This window comes from Pavona decussata, unplaced genomic scaffold (genome assembly GCF_977016875.1).
Source record: "Pavona decussata unplaced genomic scaffold, jaPavDecu1.1 SCAFFOLD_184, whole genome shotgun sequence".
NCBI classification, from domain to species: domain Eukaryota; kingdom Metazoa; phylum Cnidaria; class Anthozoa; order Scleractinia; family Agariciidae; genus Pavona; species Pavona decussata.
The window spans coordinates 218,967-239,687 of record NW_028145593.1 but is presented as its reverse complement, the minus strand read 5'-3'; the positions used below and the strand labels follow the sequence as shown (position 1 = coordinate 239,687).

Below are 20,721 nucleotides of genomic sequence, written 5' to 3'. Positions count from 1 at the left end.
GTATCACCACTCGCTACTTAGTTCCGGATTCAACAACATTTTACCCTTTTACTATCAATTCTTAGATGGGATCGTTAAGTTTTCCTCCGAAAGAAAGCTAAAAAATATGTAACTATACATGCACGCCGAACTGTCTTTCAAAGCCACGACAAATGCGAAAACGTGAGCATAATATTTAATGAAAAGGTATTCATAATTTAATTTCCCCCGATAAGTTCAAAGAGATCAGCATTTAGCGGAGGAGTTCCTTCAACATATGACAATGCTTTACCTTTTCAGAGTGTTGTCACCTTCGGTTTTACGGACAACTGACAGATTTTTGTTCGTTTTCATAACATCGTTTGCTTTCAGACTACCATTACTGTTTCCTTTTATTATTATTATTTCTATTATTATTATTATTATTATTATTATTATTATTATTATAATAATTGTTATTATTATTATTATATAGTTATTATTATATAGCTATATATAGCTACTTTTAACCTGTAAATAACGTTTTACTTGGAATATTTTAATAAAGAGATTATTATTTTTTTTAAATCATTTTTTTTATTTTATTATTATTATTATTATTATTATTATTAGTATTATTATTATTATTATTATTATTATTATTATTATTATTAATATTCTCACCGACCGACTATGGCGGGCCATCGCGGTCAAAAGTAGATATCCTGATATCTTAAAGATATCTTTAAGATATCACGATATCTAATTATCACACAGCGTGAGATATCTTCACAGCGTAAGATATAATGATAAAAGGATATCTCTACGATAAGATCTCGCTTTTGTACATTAATAGCAAAACCGTTTTGCAAATCGCTAAACCATTTCGCAATTCGCTAAACCATTTTGCAAAATGTCTCGTTAACGTTGTTATTTTAAATGTCTGGCTGTCAAAATGACGGCGTTGATATGACGTTAATTCAGGCCTAGTTCAGACGCCGAACCTTTTACCTCGAGCAATAAAAGTGAGAGTAAAACTTGCGTTATTTTTCTTGTGACTGTAATCCACACTCTTGAAGAAGCATGAGGCCTTTTTTGCGTTACGTTTCCTTCTCCTGCAATGTACACACGTCCTCTGGTAAGTCTGGTGCTTTCAAATAATGTTCTGGGCCTTCTTCGCTGAGGGGCCGTGAGTTAGGTGGCCCGGGGGGGGGGGGGGGGGGTGCTCCCCGGAATTCTTGGTGGGGGTGTGCCGCCCGGGTCTTCAAATCCCGACCCTATTTCAGACCTAAACATGCCATTTTCCACATCCGTTTTCAGACCTGACCTCTTAAATTCATACCCGTTTTCAGACCTGATAATTATGCATCAGTGCCGAACCGACGTTGACGCAAGGAGTAAAAGTAAGCTGGAATGACATAGTTTATCTATTTCTTTTTCTCGCTATCAGTCAGTCGTTCCAGTTACGTACTGAGAAGAAAAATATGTTTGTAAGCTTTCGTAAATGTTCCCTGCCCCAAAAACTCGACCCGATTTCCGACCGTAATTGTCAAAATCTATACCCTTTTTCAGACCAAAACGGCTCAAAAACCATACCCTTTGGGGCGGCACATACCTATATACCTTATATAGGGGAGTACCCCCCCCCCCCCCGGGTTAGGTGGGGACCTTTATCACGAAGCAGAGTTCAGGTCGGTTCAGAGTAAAATGCCACGGTCTTACCGAAACTCGCCTTTGAAACAATGCAATTGCTTTTTTTCCAAACAACGTGGCTTCCTTCCAGGACCAAACGTTCATTTTAAAAACTACAACCTATTTCTCAAGTGACCACAAGTAGATCAAGCAAGCAAACAAATTGAGCACGTGCCTCGTCGCTTACGTTAATTTCCATCACTATTGAAATTCTCACTGAAATTCTTCTTCGTAGCAAAGGCAGATGCAACGCTTGAGAGCAGGAAACATTTTTTTTTTTTTTTTTGTAATTTGCGTGTATTTTTACACAAAAATTTTACAAAATTTTTACAAAAAAATTACAAAAACTCTCACCTAAATACCTCTTATAAAACACAACCCATGGCTTGAGCTCACATCGGATCAAAATTACAGCAATCTGACTGGCTGGCAAGGACCAATCAGAATGCACCATTTTCGATCCTACCATACTACATTAGTGGCTATAAAAACCCAAAACTGCCATACTATCCGGCGGAACGGAATTGAGTATAACACTCTACCTTTCCCCATAACAAATCTTCAAATAGCAACTGACGAGAATCGTAAGATTCGAAACCGCGGTCTTGCTTGCAAACTCACATTGCTTGCTACAGCGTCGTAAAACCTACAGTTTGGAAACGTTACATTGACGATATTTTTTCTCTGTGGGACACTGGTAAACACGATATACAACGTGCCCAACCTCAAACATGTTTTAATGGGAAAACTGCACTTAATACAAAACCAGCCTTTCCTACGAGAAATCTTCAAAGAGCCACCACTAATTTCCTTTAAAAAAGGAAAATCTCTAAATGACATGCTTGTCCGAGCAAAAATATAAAGAGGTTACACATCAAAAATGTTTCCATCGTTAGAAGTCGTGCAGGCCTGTCACCCCTTGCTATCTCCTGCTCTCAAGCGTTGCATCTGCCTTTGCTACAAAGAAGAATTTCAGTGTGAATTTCAGTAGTGATGGAAATTAACGTAAGCAACGAGCCACGTCCTCAAAATGTTTGCTTGCTTGATCTACTTGAGGTCACTTGAGAAATAAGTTGTAGTTTTTAAAATGAACGTTTGTTCCTGGAAGGAAGCCACGTTGTTTGGAAAAAAAGCAATTGCATTTTTTCAAAGGCGAGTTTCGGTAAGACCGTGGCATTTTACTCTGAACCGACCTGAACTCTGCTTCGTGATAAAGGTCCCCACCTAACTCACGGCCCCTCAGCGAAGAAGGCCCAGAACATTATTTGAAAGCATCACAGACTTACCAGAGCACGTGTGTACATTGCAGGAGAAGGAAAAGTAACGCAAAAAATGGCCTCGTGCTTCTTCAAGAGTGTGGATTACAGTCACAAGAAAAATAACGCAAGTTTTACACTCACTTTTATTCTCGAGGTAAAAGGTTCGGCGTCTAAACTAGGACTAATTAACGTTAAATCAACGCCGTCATTGTGACAGCCAGACATTTAAAATAACAATGTTAACGAGACATTTTGCAAAATGGTTTAGCGAATTGCGAAATGGTTTAGCGATTTGCAAAACGGTTTTGCTATTAATGTACAAAAGCGAGATCTTATCGTAGAGATATCCTTTTATCATTATATCTTACGCTGTGAAGATATCTCACGCTGAGTGATAATTAGATATCATGATATCTCAAAGATATCACGATATCTTAAAGATATCTTTAAGATATCAGGATATCTACTTTTGACCGCGATGGCCCGCCATAACCGACCGACGTTAAATTTTAAAACCGGGCGATGCCCTGGCTAAATATTACGGGTACATGTTTTCGAACTTGTCAGAGAACCTCATTTGCTACTTAAGCTACGCGAGCAAAAAATAAATAAATAAAATAAATAAATAAATAAAAAACAATGGAACAAGAATGAGAAAGCTTGGAAGTAGAATAAACGTTTACAAACTTAACATTATCGCGAAATAACCTATTCAATTTCTTGATAGATTTGTTAATCAGGGTTTCACTTCTCCGACCAAGTTATAGTAATTTTATCCAGATTGTTTTAGCCTGATTGTTTTCTCCGGCTCGACTTTCAAGTGGGCGTTCTCTGTTCGCGTTAAGGCGATCGAGAATGGACTTGCGAACTCTCTTAGGGAATCCATTCCAAGATAAAAATTTGATGATCCATTCGACTTGGTTCTGGAAAAGCTTAAAATTACTACAAATCTGGGCCGCTCTAAAAAACAAAGCTTTTACCAAGCGGTCTTTAAACGCCAAGGTGTGAAACTAAAAAAAGAACTATACTGACCAGTATGGATTTCCTGATAATAAAGGTCGTTCAGATTGTTATTGATTAGAAGGTCTAGAAAATGCACTTTATGATCAAGAAAAGTATCTACAGTGAACAGTAAGTTCTTGTCAAATTAATTAAGCTTGTTAAGGACTTGGTTAACGTCAGAGCGCTTCAGCAAAATAAGTGTGTCGTCTACATACCGTATATAGAACTTATGCACCAGTCAATTCCAGCTGTGCCCATCCCCCCCCTCCCCGGGCAATAGTGGGGCATTTTCCCGCACTGTCCATCCCGGGGGTTAGGCATTAGCCTTCCACCCAATTACCCCAGCGCATTTGACCATCTCCCTTTTTTACCTTATAACATTTTCGCTTCTTCTAATGACCAATTCATTGGAAAATTCAGCAAGTTTCTTCTAGAATACTTCTAGATAGGACGCGAATGGGATGCTAGAGCTGCAGAATGACCTATTTGGCACTAAATACAGGAAACAAGACCTAGCTGGGACTAAATTTGGCCTGGATTACCTTAGATTTTATCGCAAGTAAGTCGAGAAAGGAAGAAAACAAAACATTTTTGATCCCCTACACCGGGACATTTGAACAACGTTTTGTCCCGGCTGTGGGGCATTTTCCAACTTATTTTCAAGAGTATTCTAATTCCCGGGGATCGGCCTTGAGGGGGGGGGGGGGGGGGGGTGGGAACAGCTGGAATTGACTGATGTATTAATTGTGCCATTAAAAATCAATTTAGTAACGAACTGTTCCTCTAATTCGGTCTTAATGATATTATACATGAAAAGATACGATATTCAGTAGGAATATTGTTAATACATTGGACTGCCTCAAGATATTCAGTAGAAATGTTGTTAATACATTGAAATGCCTCAAAACAATCTTCAACTGAATACTGATTAAGAGTTAAAGGAGCAAGAAAATCAGAACTAAGAAATTTACCTATATACGAATAAGGAGTGTTGGTGGTATCAATAATTGGGCGAAACTTCGGTAAATTGGTGTACTGTTTGTACGTCTTCATTTGGGGAAGCCATGAGCTCGTCCAATTTGTGCGGTCGCTGGTCTCGTCTGTTTCTTTTCTGTTATCGTGGGTTCCTTTTGTAGACGTTTAAACTTGTACGTTTCGGCAAATAGACTTTCAAGTAAAGAGATGTAATCTTCTTTCTTCAGTAATACAACACCCTGTCCCTTATCTGGTTTAAGTATTACACAGGTAGCTTTCTAAGAATACTCATTCGTTTTGCTTTCATATAGTATTGCTTGTCAGGTATATCCAGGTAACCATATGTAGAGGTTCTCGTTCCTTAGCTTTTCGGCTTCGTGAACATGCCACCAGATCTGAACAATCTATGTTCAGACACTTATTTAATTGTGATAGATTTAAAGAATTAGTTTTTTCGGCTTGTCTGATTCCACCACTGTGCTATTGTAATGACCATATTTATCAGGCAGTTAATTCACAATAACTGTGAAATAATAGATCGTAATGACAATTGGTCACAGCTTGGGTTTCTAGAAGCTTTCTACATAAAGAACTTGAAGCCTACAATTAATGAAGGCCTTGAAGCCTCCAGAGAATTAGACTTGTTCTAATAACTTTATTCATTGGGTACCATATGCTAATTTTCTTAGGTATAATTACTGTTACAGTAACATCCTTGTGACACGACATGATTATGACTCTGGAATAGAGTTGAAGTATTGCATCTTCTTAATTAAATCTTGCATAAACCAAAACTTGGTTCTGCAATTATTACTATTCTTGGACTCGCCTTTTTTCTTGTTTATTCAAAACTGTCGGATAGATCTGGATTCTGAAGGAATCTGTTACCACAGTTTAACTTATCATTACAGAGAAGTAATGCAAAGGTCTCATGCTGATTTTTGTTTGGTAGGAAGTTGAATAACAACGATTTAAAGTGGTTGCCTGAAGGAATTTTCGATCATAACGCAGACCTGGCTGTGATGTGAGTAGCTAGAACTATCACTGATGTACCCGTCAAATCGAAGCTTCAACGTCCCCCCCCCCCCCCCCGGGCATACGCCGGGGGGATGGGAAATTTGATCCCCATGCATAAGGGGTGGGGAATTTGAACCCTAGCCTTGATGTCATGTGACGTGCCTAAGTGCGTACACGAGGCATGATAAGTTAGTGCCCCCCCCCCCCCCCCCCACAAGTTATGGCGGAGGTCGACATGTCAATTTTGTCTGATTTTTAAACAAGAAATTCCGCTCTAAAAGGGAAAGCCCCTCCTTCATTTCACACCTTTGCGGGCGTGAGATGCAAATTTAGTCACTGTTCAGTCGTGGCAAGTTGTTGACTCAAGCGTCCACTGAAAAATATGCCTCAAAATTTTATAATATCACCACAGCAATGTAAGATATCAAGTCCTTATTTGTCTCACAAGGGTTATTCTAAAAACTAAGCCAATTTTACGGGTAAAAGCCGATGAAAAAGGCACATGTTGTTTGTCAGTTGTTTACGCTCTGATGGTTGATTGACAACTGAAGGTGAGAATGGCCTGGCCAGGTCCCTTTTATACCGGAACTTCCTGTTTAAGGGAAGAGTTGAGGCTTCATGCGGCGCCGCTGCGCACAAGATATAATTTATATTGAAAGCTTAAATAATCTGGGTTTAGTCTACGATCTTTGGCATATCGTGTTCGTATTTCAGGTATATTCATAGTGCTTTCTCAGTTCTTATTACATTGGATGCGAATCATTTGCTGTTAATTTAAACTTTGGTTCGTGAACTGAAGGCGTTTCTGGCATCCTTAATTCATCCATGTGCGTGTGAAACTTGAGTCACCACGTGCAAACGCTGGCGGCGCCCTTGATTATGTTTTTACTCTAGAACTGAGTAATTTTGATCTCCATATAATATTGTATATCGCTTAAAAACTGTATAAAAAAGAATGGCTTATTTCCCCGGGGTGGGGCATTTGAACAGCTATTTGGCTCGGGGAGGAGGTAATTTGAACACTAATTTTCAAAAAATTCCAATGCCCGGGGCGTTGCCCGGGTGAGATGTTGAAGCTTCCATTTGACTGGTACATAATAACCCATAAGATAATGACAAATGGCAAACTGGAAGACAATTTAGGGGTATGTTACTTTGTAAATGACATATTTGCAAAATTCCCCAAGAGATAATTCAACAGTTTTTAAATCAGTCCAGTTGCGTCAATTTCATGGAAAAATTTCGTTAAAAATTTCAAGATGGTAGGAGTTTGTAATTCCGATTGACACAGACGAGGACAACGGCAAGCTTGTGGTTACTGTGGTGGAAAACACTAAAAGACAAACAACCTACCCGGTCTGACAGGAAGGATCCTGCGAATGCTGTCATTAATAATAATTAGATTTTAAAGACAGTTAGCACATTAATTTTATTTCGCTGTAAGAACCTGCACGGATATTATTCCCCGGACATCATCTGTTTACCTTGAACCTCACAGGTTTCTTCTAGCCTCACTCTGGAAAGCTGTTTCCTTCTCGGAACATAAAATGACCACAGACAAATATCCGTGTATGCCTTCGTGCCGAATAAAGGTTATCGCCGGTTATATAGCAATCTGTTTGTATTTATAGCATTAATCGGTTGTATGTTGGTTATAATGCTTTTAAATTAAAATTTGTTTGTCTTTAGAAACTTGGGTGACAATGAACTGAGGACCTTGCCTTCGGGGATTTTTGACCGCAATATCCGGCTGAGAAGCCTGTGAGTATTTTATTTATTTATTTATTTATTTTGAATAAGAGGTGCGTCAATGTAAAATGACTAATCATGCAATAACTAGAAAACAAACTGGCATTTTATATTGTTCTGGCTGTTAACGTTGTTGCTCCAATTTAGTGCTAAGGAAATAAGAAGAATATAAATATAATGAAAGATCACGAGACTGTATTTACTGAGAAAACACATTACTTACGAATAACCTTCACCTGGGAGAATATTAATTCTATTCATCTGCTGATGTTTGTGAAAAGAAAAGCAGAAAATTAATCTAAAAAGAAAAACTGAATGACATCCGTCAGAAAATTTACATTTGGAAACAACTGCATTTTAATTTAAGATTATTTCTCTATAGGAACTTGAATAACAACCAGCTAGAGGACTTGCCTTCAGGTGTTTTTGGTAAAAACACTGACCTGGGACGACCGTAAGGGAAAATACATTTTTTTATCTTTAAAATGATCCCTGAACAATTGCTAATAATATAATAATTAGCAACAGCCGCACTGATTGACTTTCGATTATATCTTGTTAGGTTACATCCTGGGGAATGGCTTCATGATCGGTTAGAGGAGCAATATGGTACAGGGAACGTGCCTCCAGAGTACCTTGATGATAAAGCTGACCTGTGGGGGCTGTAAGTAAACGTTCAAAGATTTTCTTATCTTATTGAAAGTGTAAAAGCTTGCGGTTTTCCTACAATGAGTTAAACGAGGTTGGCATTTCGCATTTTTTTTAATGAGAATAATTAGAGGCTTGAAACAATCGGTATTATGGCTTATTATAACTCAAAACCGTTAAGCTCATAAGTCAAACTTATGTATTTTGACGGCGGGTGCTTATGTGTTAAGTGGATGTTCTTAGCAATTCTCCTTTAACTAAAAATAATAAATAAAAAGCAACATATTTTCCCTGCTCAGACTAAAATACATATTTTTTGACAGGTTCTTGTCTAACAACGAATTGAGGAACTTGTCGCGTGGAATGTTTGACAACAATACCGACTTGACGACTCTGTAAGTGAGGCTTTTCGTAAATTACAGAACATTAATCCTTTTGACCACAAGTGGGACGGAGACAGTACCATCAATAAGATACCTAATCAGCATCATAAAAGCTAAACAAGTCTTTCTAATTAACTACTACTTTTTTGGTATTTATTATTCGATGTCTTTCTTCTAATTTAGTTGTTTTGTTTATTTATGATCCCGAGAATTCACTAGCTCTAACAATGAAAACACATTTCTCATCTCCCGGCGAGGCATGCAAAACCAAATTCAATAGTCCTAACTTTCCAAAATTAAGAAAATATAAACATCAAAAGTATAATGCATTTTTAACAATGCGTAACCTTTTTCACCCAATGTAGCGATCAGGGCCGGCATCTTTATGTCACTGAACATAAGTTTTTTTTACGGTACTAATAATGTGGCGGCGAATGACAACCAATAGACATCCACATTCAAAGAAAAACTTTGGTTTTAACGGAAAAAATGACATGAAATAGTCCTTAATTAGAAAAAGTTTGAATGAAAAGAAAGGCTCAGATTACCACCTATGCCTGTTGTTTATCACTTTTTAATTAACTTTCTTCTAATATCGAGTAGGAGATAATGCGACAATTAACTTTACAAAAAAGCTGCTGAACTAGGACAGTTAAATATACAAAACATCATCTCCAAGGTGTATTTCTCATTCCATCAGTCACTTGTATGTTTTTGTAAGGAAAGTAGCTCTAACAGCACTGTTTGCAAAAGCAAAGCAGGTTAGATAAGTGCCAGATGCAACAACTCTTTCAGACACTCCCATCCTTCCTCAGATATTCCAAATCCAAAAAGGTTTATGGACCTTCCTGCTACCTTGGCCTTATTTTATTTTATTTTATTTTATTTTTGTATAGATGGTTGGAAGGTAACGAGCTACAAGAATTGCCTCCTGGGATATTTGACAACAATCCTGAGCTGGAAACTCTGTAAGTGAGGCTTATTTAGCTGAAGAAAGTGAAGTTTATCCTTGAAAGAGAATACTGTGAAATATGAGGCTCTTAAACGCAAAATGAACCGTTCTTTTGCCTGTAACTACCACAAGTCCTCGATATCAAGATTTGAACACATAATTATATGGGCGTTTGTGAAAGTTTACATATTTAATGTTATCATTTTTTTTTCTGTTTACCCCTGGACACGTGACTAAAACAAGCAGGATACAATACAGTGTGAAAAGACTTGGAACTGAAATGACTGATCGCTGAACTACCAGTTTTGCTTTCGAAAATTCATTCTAGCTACAAAATGTTTTCTACGCAGAACTTATCTTGTTTAAGAGGGAATTCCTCTTTAAAATATTTATGTCACTGTTCCCGAGGAACGTATCGCGACAGCGATATGCACTAAAGGAATGCGCAAAATACTAAACAAACAAGATAACGACTCAAGATGGCGTTATTGAGGGGAACACTGCCTTGCAGTAGGTTAGTCAATGCGACTTCCGGTTTGCGTAACAAAAACAACCTCACTTATCTCCCCAGCACTACGAGCTGAATGGCAGACAGCACGTGTTGGATCGGACAAGAGTATTGGTTAGCAGGCGATAAACAAAAGCAAAGACGGGGGAAAAGCTTGGGGGAAGTCGCTGCGCAGACTTCAGCGCAACACGCGGGAGTGACCCCAGTTTATTAAAGCAAGGAACGCAAACAACCCATCCCCAACTGGGAGGGTGGGAGGGAAAAATTTTTTGATAAATTGACAGCAAATACTGACTACACTGCACAACAGAACTGCGATTTGAACCTTGAACAGTTTGCTTGGGATTTTATAGCTAGACAGTGTCTGCTTACTTAGCCAGTAGTTTAAGCTGTAGTATACAGCGGCTTGGCTTTACACGTGTACTTATCAAGTTATGAATGAGGCCTTAATACTTTCGGCCAATGCAAATAAATGTTACAGTAAGCTGAGGACAACAAAACCATAATGTTGTGAGCTAAGCTACAACAAAACTATTGATTGTGCTGACCTTGGAAGCATGACTACACAGTAGCTCCACTGAAAGCGATCCGCCATGAATAGCTTGTGAGAACGAGTAGCGCACGCGAGCCACGTTCCATCAACAATATTTTACTAAACTGTCAGTAAAATCTAATTTTACTTTGTTCTTGAGCAGCAGTACTTAGTGACTCGGAGTTCATGATGGAAGAAAACAATCGGATTGCCTTGCACTAGAATACAAACTTTCACGCCATGCTATCTTTTGGATGTAATATCCGGGAACTTTCTTTTTACAAAAAAGGAACTTTTGCCTGTATTTCAATACTTTGCAAATATCTTCGAAATACACTAAGTAAGAAGGGATCCCCTTGTCATACCTGACGAAAATCCCTTTGTCACACCTACGGTCTAATTTCTGCTTCTTCCGCGTGTAAGCATAGCACTCAGAGCCAAAAACCCCACAAGTTAGGCTTGCAGCCTGTCAAAGCAGAATAGGGTGTTTACTACAGACGATTGTTAGAGTTTTGGTGGGGGAATAAGGCGCAGAAGTATCCTGCCTTATCTGGTTATTTCTGAGAAGAGACTCGAACTCGTGAGATGTAAACTACCCTCCGTTGTCAGACCGTACGCATTTGACCTTACCAAATGGGGCCGAGTCCGATAGAAATCTCACTGTGGCAGCTACGGCAGCTACGGTGTCACTCTCACTCTTCTTCATTTCTTCAGAAATCGTCAGTGAATGCTAAATAATATCTATAACCTTCTCTAGAGGCTGGATCAACAGGTCCAGCAACGTCAGCATAGACTAGTTCTAATGATTCAGTCGGCATGCATCAGGCTTCCTATTTCAACCGTGCGTCAGTTTCCCTAGTACATAAACCTCGCAATCGCTAGGTCTACTGGTGTTGTTCTGACAGAGCTAGATGCAATCTACTACATGTTGTAATTTCAGAATGTCCTCATAATTACAGTGCCCCCGAATTTCTTGCCAGTCCTTCAGACTACGTGTGGTAGCTGGCAGAATTAGAATCAATCAAATCATCATATGTGCTTACATAATACAATGTACCATGTTTCTCAATGTTAAATTTAGTACCGTCCTTCTAAATCAGTTCAGCAGAATCCGGCTAGAAAGTAACACTAGCACCCCTCTCGGTTGGAGCTTGGACAGAAAAGACATCTTGAGGATATGATAAAATGTACAAAGCGTTCTTTAGAGTCGCTCTGACGAGTGTTCCAGTTGAATCCTTGCTGGTTATTTTCACGGCTCCTCTTTTGAGCGCAACATTGTTTGATCGTAATCTATTTACTAGTTCAATTTAGTGTTTGTCCGGTTTGAACGTGTTGTCAAGCTTGGCTAACTTGGATTCATCAGCAATGATGTGCCTTCTTCTTCCGGCAATGTGTTAGGTTTTCTTGAATTGCTTCGCCTGCATGAGTGTTGGTTTCAAATGGGGACGAGTATTCTACTTCATCATGTGAATCATCTGCAGTTTCACAGACCTGATTAATCTTGTACATGTCTACTCTGTTTTTCGTTATGCGAGGACGCGTTCTGTCACTGTGTGACTTACTACGAAAAGTGCTACACAAGTGTCCATTCTTAGCTTTTTTTCTCTTACACCAGCATTCAATATGACCTGATTAGCCACGTTTGTAACAGGGGTGATACCATTCTTGGTTTCCTTCGCATTTTGATTAGACTTAGTGTGGTTATTCGTAGCCTTCATAATTGAGTAATCTCCTGCGGCTGTTTTAGCTCCTTCTGTGTCTTGGAAACCTTGTAATGCGACTATGAACTTACTGAATGTTCGCTGGTTCTCGCTTTGGGTAATAACAACAAGAAACGGTTTGTAATCATCTGGAAAACGCTTCAATACCATGGCTATAAGAAGACCACCAGTCATGGTTTCTCCTGCGCTTTTAAGGACTGCCGAGCAGCAGTCTCTATTGTTATAACATAGTCAGTCACAGATTCATTTGTCTTTACTAGCGACGTCAGTTCAGCATACAATGCGATGACTTTTGGCTTGCCCGTACCAGCAAAATGGGCTCTTAACATCTTCGATTCAATGCTTTTCTTCCATCATTTACAGCATATCTCATGACGAGGAAAAGTTTTTTATCACCGAGAAACTGAATCAGTTCGGCGAAAGCTTCTCCGTTCTAAGTTGCACTAAGGCCTTCCTCGGTCTCTGCTGACGTGGTGTCTTTCAGTATAAGCAATCGCATGTGTCCAAGAAAATTTAACTTCCGACCGTTCATATTTACGTTCATCTCTATCGAAAAGAAGCCTTCCATATCCTGAAAGATGTTCTCTAATGGGACCATAACCTGTTGAATCTCGATATCGACGCTCATGATCGAGGAAAAAAATATCAGATTATCTAACTCTAGAATACAAACTTTCACGTCATGCTTCTCGTTGGATGTAACATTTGGGAACCCTTTATTTACAAATTAGGGACTTCTTGCACAGGTAACCTAACGAGGGCAATTATAAGGAGATCACTACTAACACAAGCTTCTATGGACCTTGCAAAAACATTGCAATTGCTCGCCAAAATAATATTTGTAAAACTGATAGTCCCACTTTCCTTGATAAGACCTAAATGCCAAAGCAAAAGACATGAAAGGAAAGGATGACTACAACAAAAGAAAGGTTAAATAAAACATCTCTGGCAGACAAATCCCAATTGGAAAACACCGTATCAAAATCGTAATAGATGTAAAATTCAAGAACTCATCCGAACATTTTGCTGAACTGCTTTGGCGTTCAACACTATAAAATTCAGTTGGCATATAATCAGCAAGAGCAACACCAATGGCATGCAACCAGCAATAATTTACTGTGATACTAAGCCAAATGAGGGGGGGGGGGGGTCATTTGAAAACGTACTCACAGACTTTTCCAGTAGCCAAGTTATACTTCGAGTTGTAAACGGTGACTGGTTAAAGCTTTCACAGAACAGGTTAACCTGGTGCACAGCCACGCATTCATTACACCTGGGTATCATTGTAAAGAGGTACACTTGGTTCAGTGAGAAAATGGGCATTGACATATCCGGCTGGATGTTACTGCTCCTTGGAGTTTATAATACTGGCAGACTGTTTTTGATTAATTCCTATTATTTCTTTATTTATAATGGAGTTTGGGAGACCAAAAGATATCATATTCACCACGAAAACTCTCCTTGGAAAAGTTACCCAATTTTCAGACTATTTACAAAGTTAAATTTTTGATCGTAATAAATACATCTCATCGCCTGTTAGTGGGGATAAGTGCAAAGAAAATTGCAATGCGCCCGGATAACAAAGGCGAAGAAAATATTGCGAGCAAGATAAAACAAGAGGGAACTGCTCATCCACTGCTCATCTTCTCATTACTAAATTCCAATTTTGCAGACAATTGGAATTCACTCACATTGCTATTTTCACAAAAAAATTAGCACTTGTTGAAACATACTAAATGACCATGGTAGTAATGGTAGTAATGCTTCACTGTTTCTAAATCCATTAAAAATAAACCAATGAAATTCTGCTCCTAAGAATTAGCTTCTTAAAAATTGCCGCTGCCAAATTTAACTATTTCTCAGTTATTAATCAATTTACATGTAGGTAATGCGTACCCAACACCAAAATTAAATGAAAAATAGAGTTTGATAACGCTGGTATCAAACCACCCGTCAGTGTTCTTGCAATGACGTTTGCGAAGCAGTTATCATCATCACCATCATCATCATCATCATCATCATCATCATCATCATCATCATCATCATCATCATCATTTATTTGCCTTTATGTGTATAACAAATTATTAAAAATATACCGCAGGTTGTTAGGCGAGGAGACGTCAGGAAACCACCAGGCTTATAGGAGAGGCCACCGCTACATCACAATATTAAACAAGATAAGGGCTGCTACTGTGTCCAGTTTTAATTCGCAGCTGCTGGTAAATCAAAGCCAAAAACCCTGAGACTCGCACCGGTCTGGGGCAACCAAGACCAAGACCAAACTTGGGAGCCTATTTACAGGTTATCTCACCGACTGCAAAACGGTTTTGCTCGGCCGGGATTAAAATATGGCATTATCATACTTCAAAAAAAATATATATAAGCAGATGCACGGATCCCGCGTGGAAATATAAACCACTGAGAAAGAAACGTGAACAAATATGTCATCATGATGCAGAGGACTTTCCATTTTAAGTAAATTTTGATATAACCCTAGTGGAGGTGTAGTATGAAATACCGCTCCTATCTCTTTCTTTTGTATTTTGGTGGTCGCGCCTGTTACTTGCTTCATCATACTTTAGCCGCTAAATCAACAAGCGCTCACTACGTTAAGTTTTATTTACTGGAGTAACGCCATAAGACACAAGATACAAGACATAACGGATAATCCAGCCCGTCCCAGCGTGACAGTTTTAAAAGAAAAATACCATAATAGTAAGGAACGATACAAAATAAAATGAAACATACGAATAAAAACGAACCTTATCGGTGATTCTTCATACGAGTACGTCCAAAAGCGTAAGGATACGACGCCAAATACAGAAGCTTTGCGACGATACGCTACAACGCCAAGTACCGTGGTAGACTAAGGCCCAGTTCAGACGCCGAACTCAGTTTCATGAGCCGAACTTAATTCAAATTAAGGTCGGCCCAAATCACGAAAATTCCCGCCTTTTGATTCCGACTCCGAACTTAATTAGCCGAAATTAATTAATTATTTAAAGCAAAACCAATCGAAATGTCAGCGGTTTTTTTTTATTTCTTTTATATTTGAGAAACGTTATAATAATTTATGCATTAGGTTCGGCTCAAGAAAAGTTCAACGTCTGAATCAAAGCCGTTCCAAAGCCGAAATTCCCGGCTGAGCCAGGCGAAAAGAACGGCTGAGTCGTTCCAAATTGAAACAGCCATTCTCAACTGATTCAGACACCGAACTTTTCATGTACTTAATTCGAGGTATTAGGTTCGGCTCATGAAAAGTTCGGCGTCTGAACCGGGGCTAAAAATGCGAGATTTACAACGACGCTAACTGAATTTATACGAAATAGGAGCTAAATTCTATCGTGCACGTGACAACGAGAAAAAACAACAAAGAAAAAAATTATGAAAGACATTTGCATAGCGCGACACTTTGATGCCACAGGCAGATGGATAGCAGGAGGTTTAAAAACCATCTGTACCACAACTGTTTGCTTTTGTTGTGTAGTAGTGTTTCTTTATAAATACGCGCTTCTTTTTGCGTGAAGGACAACCTACACGCTCAGACAATATTGTTGAAACGGTTCCCTTCCTTCTTCCCCTTTTCCCCTTCAATGTTGAATTTCATCGAGCCGAAGTGAAAGACACCCTACAAACACAACATTGAAGGGGAGAGAGGGCGAGTACGCGTTATATTTTAGGCACGTTCGTTATCTTGGGTATTAACCGAAGTGTTTCAACTAATTTTGTCTGCAGTTGCATGCTCAGACAAAATTATTGAAACGGTTCCCTTCCTTCTTCCCGTTTTCCCCTTCAATGTTGAATTTCACCGAGCCGGAGTGAAAGACACGCTACGAACACAATGTTAAATTTCACCGAGACACGCTACGAACACAACATTAAAGGGGAGAGAGGGCGAGTACGCGTTATATTATAGGCACGTTCATTATCTTGCGTGTTAACCGAAGTGTTTCAACTAATTTTGTCTGCAGTTGCACGCTCAGACAAAATTGTTGAAACGGTTCCCTTCCTTCTTCCCCTTTTCCCCTTCAATGTTGAATTTCACCGAGCCGGAGTGAAAGACACGCTACGAACACAACATTGAAGGGGAGAGAGGGCGAGTACGCGTTATATTATAGGCACGTTCGTTATCTTGGGTGTTAACCGAAGTGTTTCAACTAATTTTGTCTGCAGTTGTCTGAGCGTTGATAGTACTCCAAGATTAGAAATTGTTACATACACGCTCAGACAAAATTGTTGAAACGGTTCCCTTCCTTCTTCCCCTTTTCCCCTTCAATGTTGAATTTCACCGAGCCGGAGTGAAAGACACGCTACGAACACAACATTGAAGGGGAGAGAGGGCGAGTATGCGTTATATTATAGGCACGTTCGTTATCTTGGGTGTAAACCGAAGTGTCTCAACTAATTTTGTCTGCAGTTGCACGCTCAGACAAAATTGTTGAAACGGTCCTGAATTTCACCGAGCCGGAGTGAAAGACACGCTACGAACACAACATTGAAGGGGAGAGAGGGCGAGTACGCGTTATATTATAGGCACGTTCGTTATCTTGGGTGTTAACCGAAGTGTTTCAACTAATTTTGTCTGCAGTTGTCTGAGCGTTGACTGACGCAAAGATAGTACTCCAAGATTAGAAATTGTTACATAGGTTTGTGTCACGCTTCGTTTTAGGAACCTGCGCGGTGTTGCCGTTTTTTGTGTGTTGAATTAAAGCTATAAAAACGTTATTTATTATTCAGCATGCATTGCCATGAACAAGTAGAACGTATTATTTCTTTTCAGTCGGTGCAAATGATGAATTACACTGTATTGAAACAGATGTGGTTAATTTCACCACTCAGTTCACCTATTAATTATTCATGCGTGCTGCCATGGTACAATGGTGAAGTGAATTCCATAACATCATAACTTGTTTTTGCCTGTGAAAGTAACTCGTTCTGTGTACCATTAGCTGTACACTAACAAGTAAAGGATAACACACAACTTTTGCTAATATTTAGTTTCCTGCAATGTTTCCTTGGGCAGATACCAACGGTTCACCATGGTGAACCGTTGCGTGTAAAGTAAACAGGATAATTGTCTTTTTAATAAACGGTTCACCATGGTGAACCGTTGCCTATTCGCACAAATAATACATTATTTCTATAAAGTTTTGCTTGAAACTCAGACAGTAAACTGTACAATTGACATCTGCATTAACAGCTCACGAACTCTTTTTTAAAATGCGTAAATCCTAAAAGAGACATGGTGAACCGTCACACGTGGCGCACGCGCGCGTCACCACATGAATTATTTGATGTTAGCTCTGGAAAATTCTTCCTGTGTAGCTACAACTCCAGATTTCCTTGACTATAAGTTACTAAATAAACCATTGGAAGTTGCCTAGACCTCAATGTTGGCAAGTCGGAGTACATCTATCCTGACAAGCCTACTTCACCGTCAGCCATATTACTGTGACTGGACAAAACGCCATTTCCTACACTGTGTAGAAACTCGATGTCTTTGCCAAAAATCTCCTCAAAAAACTGTTTTTTTTTTTTAAACGCTTTCTAATTCTATTAATCACTACTAACACATAGACAAATTAAATGAAATCTAGCAACTACCAAAGGTAACGAAAACTCTTAAGCATCTCTGTCCGTATACGCTGAAGATAACATATTTTCTCTAATTTGCTACAAAAAAGACACGTTGTCTGAGCATTGACTGACGCAAAGATAGTACTCCAAGATTAGAAATTGTTACATAGGTTTGTGTCACGCTTCGTTTTAGGAACCTGCGCGGTGTTGCCGTTTTTTGTGTGTTGAAATAAAGCTATAAAAACGTTATTTATTATTCAGCATGCATTGCCATGAACAATTAGAACGTATTATTTCTTTTCAGTCGGTGCAAATGATGAATTACACTGTATTGAAACAGATGTGGTTAATTTCACCACTCAGTTCACCTATTAATTATTCATGCGTGCTGCCATGGTACAATGGTGAAGTGAATTCCATAACATCATAACTTGTTTTTGCCTTTGAAAGTAACTCGTTCTGTGTACCATTAGCTGTACACTAACAAGTAAAGGATAACACACAACTTTTGCTAATATTTAGTTTCCTGCAATGTTTCCTTGGGCAGATACCAACGGTTCACCATGGTGAACCGTTGCGTGTAAAGTAAACAGGATAATTGTCTTTTTAATAAACGGTTCACCATGGTGAACTGTTGCTGATTCGCACAAATAATACATTATTTCTATAAAGTTTTGCTTGAAACTCAGACAGTAAACTGTACAATTGACATCTGCATTAACAGCTCATGAGCTCTTTTTTAAAAGGCGTAAATCCTAAAAGAGACATGGTGAACCGTCACACGTGGCGCACGCGCGCGTCACCACATGAATTATTTGATGTTAGCTCTGGAAAATTCTTCCTGTGTAGCTACAACTCCAGATTTCCTTGACTATAAGTTGCTAAATAAACCATTGGAAGTTGCCTAGACCTCAATGTTGGCAAGTCGGAGTACATCTATCCTGACAAGCCTACTTCACCGTCAGCCATATTACTGTGATTGGACAAAACGCCATTTCCTACACTGTGTAGAAACTCGATGTCTTTGCCAAAAATCTCCTCAAAAAACTGTGTTTTTTTTTTTAAACGCTTTCTAATTCTATTAATCACTACTAACACATAGATAAATTAAATGAAATCTAGCAACTACCAAAGGTAACGAAAACTTTCAAGCATCTCTGTCCGTATACGCTGAAGATAACATATTTTCTCTAATTTGCTACAAAAAAGACACGCTCAGACAAAATTGTTGAAACGGTTCCCTTCCTTCTTCCCCCTTTCCCCTTCAATGTTGAATTTCACCGAGCCGGAGTGAAAGACACGCTACGAACACAACATTGAAGGGGAGAGAGGGCGAGTACGCGTTATATTATAGGCACGTTCGTTATCTTGGGTGTTAACCGAAGTGTTTCAACTAATTTTGTCTGCAGTTGTCTGAGCGTTGACTGACGCAAAGATAGTACTCCAAGACTAGAAATTGTTACATAGGTTTGTGTCACGCTTCGTTTTAGGAACCTGCGCGGTGTTGCCGTTTTTTGTGTGTTGAAATAAAGCTATAAAAACGTTATTTATTATTCAGCATGCATTGCCATGAACAATTAGAACGTATTATTTCTTTTCAGTCGGTGCAAATGATGAATTACACTGTATTGAAACAGATGTGGTTAATTTCACCACTCAGTTCACCTATTAATTATTCATGCGTGCTGCCATGGTACAATGGTGAAGTGAATTCCATAACATCATAACTTGTTTTTGCCTTTGAAAGTAACTCGTTCTGTGTACCATTAGCTGTACACTAACAAGTAAAGGATAACACACAACTTTTGCTAATATTTAGTTTCCTGCAATCTTTCCTTGGGCAGATACCAACGGTTCACCATGGTGAACCGTTGCGGGTAAAGTAAACAGGATAATTGTCTTTTTAATAAACGGTTCACCATGGTGAACTGTTGCTGATTCGCACAAATAATACATTATTTCTATAAAGTTTTGCTTGAAACTCAGACAGTAAACTGTACAATTGACATCTGCATTAACAGCTCATGAGCTCTTTTTTAAAAGGCGTAAATCCTAAAAGAGACATGGTGAACCGTCACACGTGGCGCACGCGCGCGTCACCACATGAATTATTTGATGTTAGCTCTGGAAAATTCTTCCTGTGTAGCTACAACTCCAGATTTCCTTGACTATAAGTTGCTAAATAAACCTTTGGAAGTTGCCTAGACCTCAATGTTGGCAAGTCGGAGTACATCTATCCTGACAAGCCTACTTCACCGTCAGCCATATTACTGTGATTGGACAAAACGCCATTTCCTACACTGTGTAGAAACTCGATGTCTTTGCCAAAAATCTCCTCAAAAAACTGTGTTTTTTTTTTTAAACGCTTTCTAATTCTATTAATCACTACTAACACATAGATAAATTAAATGAAATCTAGCAACTACCAAAGGTAACGAAAACTTTCAAGCATCTCTGTCCGTATACGCTGAAGATAACATATTTTCTCTAATTTGCTACAAAAAAGACACGCTCAGACAAAATTGTTGAAACGGTTCCCTTCCTTCTTCCCCCTTTCCCCTTCAATGTTGAATTTCACCGAGCCGGAGTGAAAGACACGCTACGAACACAACATTGAAGGGGAGAGAGGGCGAGTACGCGTTATATTATAGGCACGTTCGTTATCTTGGGTGTTAACCGAAGTGTTTCAACTAATTTTGTCTGCAGTTGTCTGAGCGTTGACTGACGCAAAGATAGTACTCCAAGACT

General features: G+C 38.9%; 1 protein-coding gene across 1 annotated transcript in view; it reads left to right on the top strand.

The window, feature by feature from the left end:
* The window catches only part of LOC146462787 (uncharacterized), a 225,045-nt gene that overhangs the window by 167,212 nt on the left and 37,112 nt on the right, over window positions 1-20,721 (top strand). Inside the window, exons 16-21 of the mRNA XM_085085071.1 lie at window positions 5,839-5,910; window positions 7,593-7,664; window positions 8,035-8,106; window positions 8,215-8,316; window positions 8,624-8,695; window positions 9,580-9,651. Coding sequence (XP_084941197.1) covers window positions 5,839-5,910; window positions 7,593-7,664; window positions 8,035-8,106; window positions 8,215-8,316; window positions 8,624-8,695; window positions 9,580-9,651 — 462 coding nt within the window. The remainder of the gene's footprint in view (window positions 1-5,838; window positions 5,911-7,592; window positions 7,665-8,034; window positions 8,107-8,214; window positions 8,317-8,623; window positions 8,696-9,579; window positions 9,652-20,721) is intronic.